We start from the raw sequence: 2975 nt of genomic DNA, 5'->3' as shown, positions 1-2975 counted from the left end.
CACCTGCAGGGCCCGCGGGGGTTGGGCTGGGGCCCGAGTCCCTGTGGGGCGGCACCGGTGAGACCCTGACCCTGACCCTGACCCCACCCAGGACGAGAAGAAGTGCTTCCTGTGTGACTCCCGGCGGCCCTACTCCGCCAGGCCACGGGCGGGCACGGGCCTGCAGGGCTGCCCACCAGTGGCCTTGGCCCCTGACCTCCGCCTCCTGCCCCAGGTGTCCCTGCGGTCACCATCCAGCTGGACTTGGAGGCTGAGTTCCATTTCACGCACCTCATCATGACCTTCAAGGTGCCGGCCTGCCTGGGAGCCTGCTCCAGCCCCTGCTTGGCTCGCCTTCGCCCCTCAGCCCCAGCCCCACCCCCCTGAGCTCAGATGCTGCGCTCTGGCCGCGTGGGAGGCGCCTTCTTCTCATACCTTCCATTGCCTTCCACCGCCATGCTGCCCTGACCCCAGGCTGGGCCTGGCGCTGCCTCCTTGGGCCCCACGGCCCCTGAGCCGACCCCCTCGAGGTGGTTACCCTCCCTGGTCGTTGCGTGGCTCCCGCTGGTCTTCCCCACCCATCTGTGGGCTGCTTGAGGGCAGGGCCCAGTCGGGCAGAGCTCCTGATGGGCCTGGGCTGGACCCGGGTCCTGGGGCCCTCTGATCAGCCATCCCCGCCCCCAGACGTTCCGCCCGGCCGCCATGCTGGTGGAGCGCTCAGCAGACTTCGGACGCACCTGGCACGTGTACCGGTATTTCTCCTATGACTGTGCAGCCGACTTCCCGGGCGTCCCGCTGGCCCCCCCACGGCACTGGGATGACGTCGTCTGTGAGTCACGCTACGCGGAGATCGAGCCATCCACCGAAGGCGAGGTGTGGGGGTCCGGCTGGCACCGGGAGGGGGACGGGTCTGGGGGCAGGTCCGGCCTCTGCTGACTCCACGCCCCTCCAGGTCATCTACCGAGTGCTGGACCCTGCCATCCCCATCCCAGACCCCTACAGCCCGCGGATCCAGAGTGAGTGTCTGGCTGGGGGCTATTTGGGGCCTCGGTAGCTATTTTGGGCGCTTCCGAGGGCAGGTGCCAGGTCAGATTTAGCTCCTAGCACAGCAGACAGGAGGTCTCCCAAGGTGACCTTGGCTGCCGCCCCTGGGGAAGCCTGCCTGGCCAGCTGGCCCCGCCCTTCCCCACTCAGACCTGCTGAAGATCACCAACCTGCGGGTGAACCTGACACGGCTGCACACGCTGGGCGACAACCTGCTGGATCCGCGGCGCGAGATCCGGGAGAAGTACTACTACGCCCTCTACGAGCTGGTTGTGCGCGGCAACTGCTTCTGCTACGGACACGCCTCGCAGTGTGCGCCCGCCCCAGGGGCACAGGCCCACACGGAGGGCATGGTGAGGGGCTCCGCTGGCTGGGGGCGGGGCGGGGGGCAGGGCAGCTGCGGGCACGGCTGGACAGTGCTGACCGCGTGCCCGGCCTCCCTCCTAGGTCCATGGCGCCTGCACCTGCAAACACAATACGCGCGGCCTCAACTGTGAGCAGTGCCAGGATTTCTATCATGACCTGCCCTGGCGTCCAGCCGAGGATGGCCACAGTCATGCCTGCAAGAGTGAGTGAAAGCCTGGCCGCTGTGCCTGGTAGACCCCAGAGCTGACGGGCAAGCCCGGAACGCCCAGGCTGTGTCCGAAGGCACCCGGGCCCCGATGCCCTGAGACCTCCCTCGCCCCCCTGACCATCTGCTCTGGGCAGGGGCCCAGTGTGGTGTTCCTCAGCCCCTGGCCTTGGGAGGGACCGGAGGTGGCACTAGGGCCTCTTCTGCCCCTCACACGTGGGACATGGTCCCTCAAGAGGCCTGCCCTCTCCTCCCTCTCCCAAGAGTGCGAGTGCCATGGGCACACCCGCAGCTGCCACTTTGACATGGCCGTGTACCTGGCATCTGGCAACGTGAGTGGAGGCGTGTGCGACGGATGTCAGCACAACACCGCTGGGCACCACTGTGAGCTCTGCCGGCCCTTCTTCTACCGGGACCCCGCCAAGGACCTGCGGGACCCGGCCGCCTGCCGCCGTGAGGCTGGGCCTGAGCGGGGAGGCTGGGCCTGAGCGGGGAGGCCGGGACCTGAGCGGGGTGGGAGCTGGGGAGCTGGACCGCTGTCAGGTGGCAGGGATGGGGGCGCCTAGGGTGAAGCCAGACTGGGAATCGGGGGGCGGGCCGGGAGGTGGGAGATGACGGGTGCTGGGCTGGTTTGGCGGGGGTGACCTGGCCCTCCTGTGCCCTCAGCCTGTGATTGTGACCCCATGGGCTCCCGAGACGGCGGGCGCTGTGATCCCCACGACGACCCTGCTCTCGGGCTGGTCTCGGGCCAGTGTCGCTGCAAAGACCACGTGGTGGGCCCCCGCTGCCAGCAGTGCCGTGACGGCTACTTCGGGCTCAGTGCCAGCGACCCCATGGGCTGCCAGCGTACGTGCTACCCGCTCTGCTCATGCTGGCCTTAACCCTTGACCTCTGACTCTTGACCCCCTGAACACAGTGCTCCCCAGCTCCCCAGAGTGCTGACGGGTCTCCTTCCCCTGCAGGGTGTCAGTGCGATGCCCGGGGCACGGTGCCTGGGGGCACCCCGTGTGACTCCAAGACTGGAACCTGTTTCTGCAAGCGCCTGGTGACCGGACACGGCTGCACCCGCTGCCTGGTGCGCCTGAGGGGCGGGGTCGGGGCTCAGCTCTCGGCCGCAGAGCAAGGGTGCAGGGGTGGTGTCCAGGCCCCACGCGGGTGTTGAGAGCTGACGGTCCTGTCCTGGCTAAGAGGCAGGTCGGGGAGGCAAGGATAGGGGCTGAGCCATCACTGGAATCCTGGTGGGTGGCGAGGAGGTCTGTTTGTGGCCCCAGCAACCTCCTCTCCCCCAGCCTGGCCACTGGGGCCTGAGCCACGACACGCTCGGCTGCCGTCCCTGTGACTGCGACGTGGGCGGTGCCGTGGATCCTCAGTGAGTGATGTG

General features: G+C 68.3%; 1 protein-coding gene across 1 annotated transcript in view; it reads left to right on the top strand.

Moving 5' to 3' along the window:
• LAMB2 (laminin subunit beta 2) overlaps nt 1-2975 on the top strand; it is a 12704-nt gene that overhangs the window by 958 nt on the left and 8771 nt on the right. The window contains 10 exon segments of the mRNA XM_015568272.1: nt 63-200; nt 203-288; nt 664-852; nt 932-995; nt 1174-1376; nt 1471-1591; nt 1859-2047; nt 2261-2440; nt 2557-2669; nt 2884-2964. Coding sequence (XP_015423758.1) covers nt 63-200; nt 203-288; nt 664-852; nt 932-995; nt 1174-1376; nt 1471-1591; nt 1859-2047; nt 2261-2440; nt 2557-2669; nt 2884-2964 — 1364 coding nt within the window.

This window comes from Myotis davidii, unplaced genomic scaffold, assembly GCF_000327345.1.
Source record: "Myotis davidii unplaced genomic scaffold, ASM32734v1 scaffold663, whole genome shotgun sequence".
In the NCBI taxonomy this organism is placed as follows: Eukaryota; Metazoa; Chordata; class Mammalia; order Chiroptera; family Vespertilionidae; genus Myotis; species Myotis davidii.
Note: the sequence above shows the minus strand (reverse complement) of the source record. Positions and strands in the feature narration are given on the sequence as shown.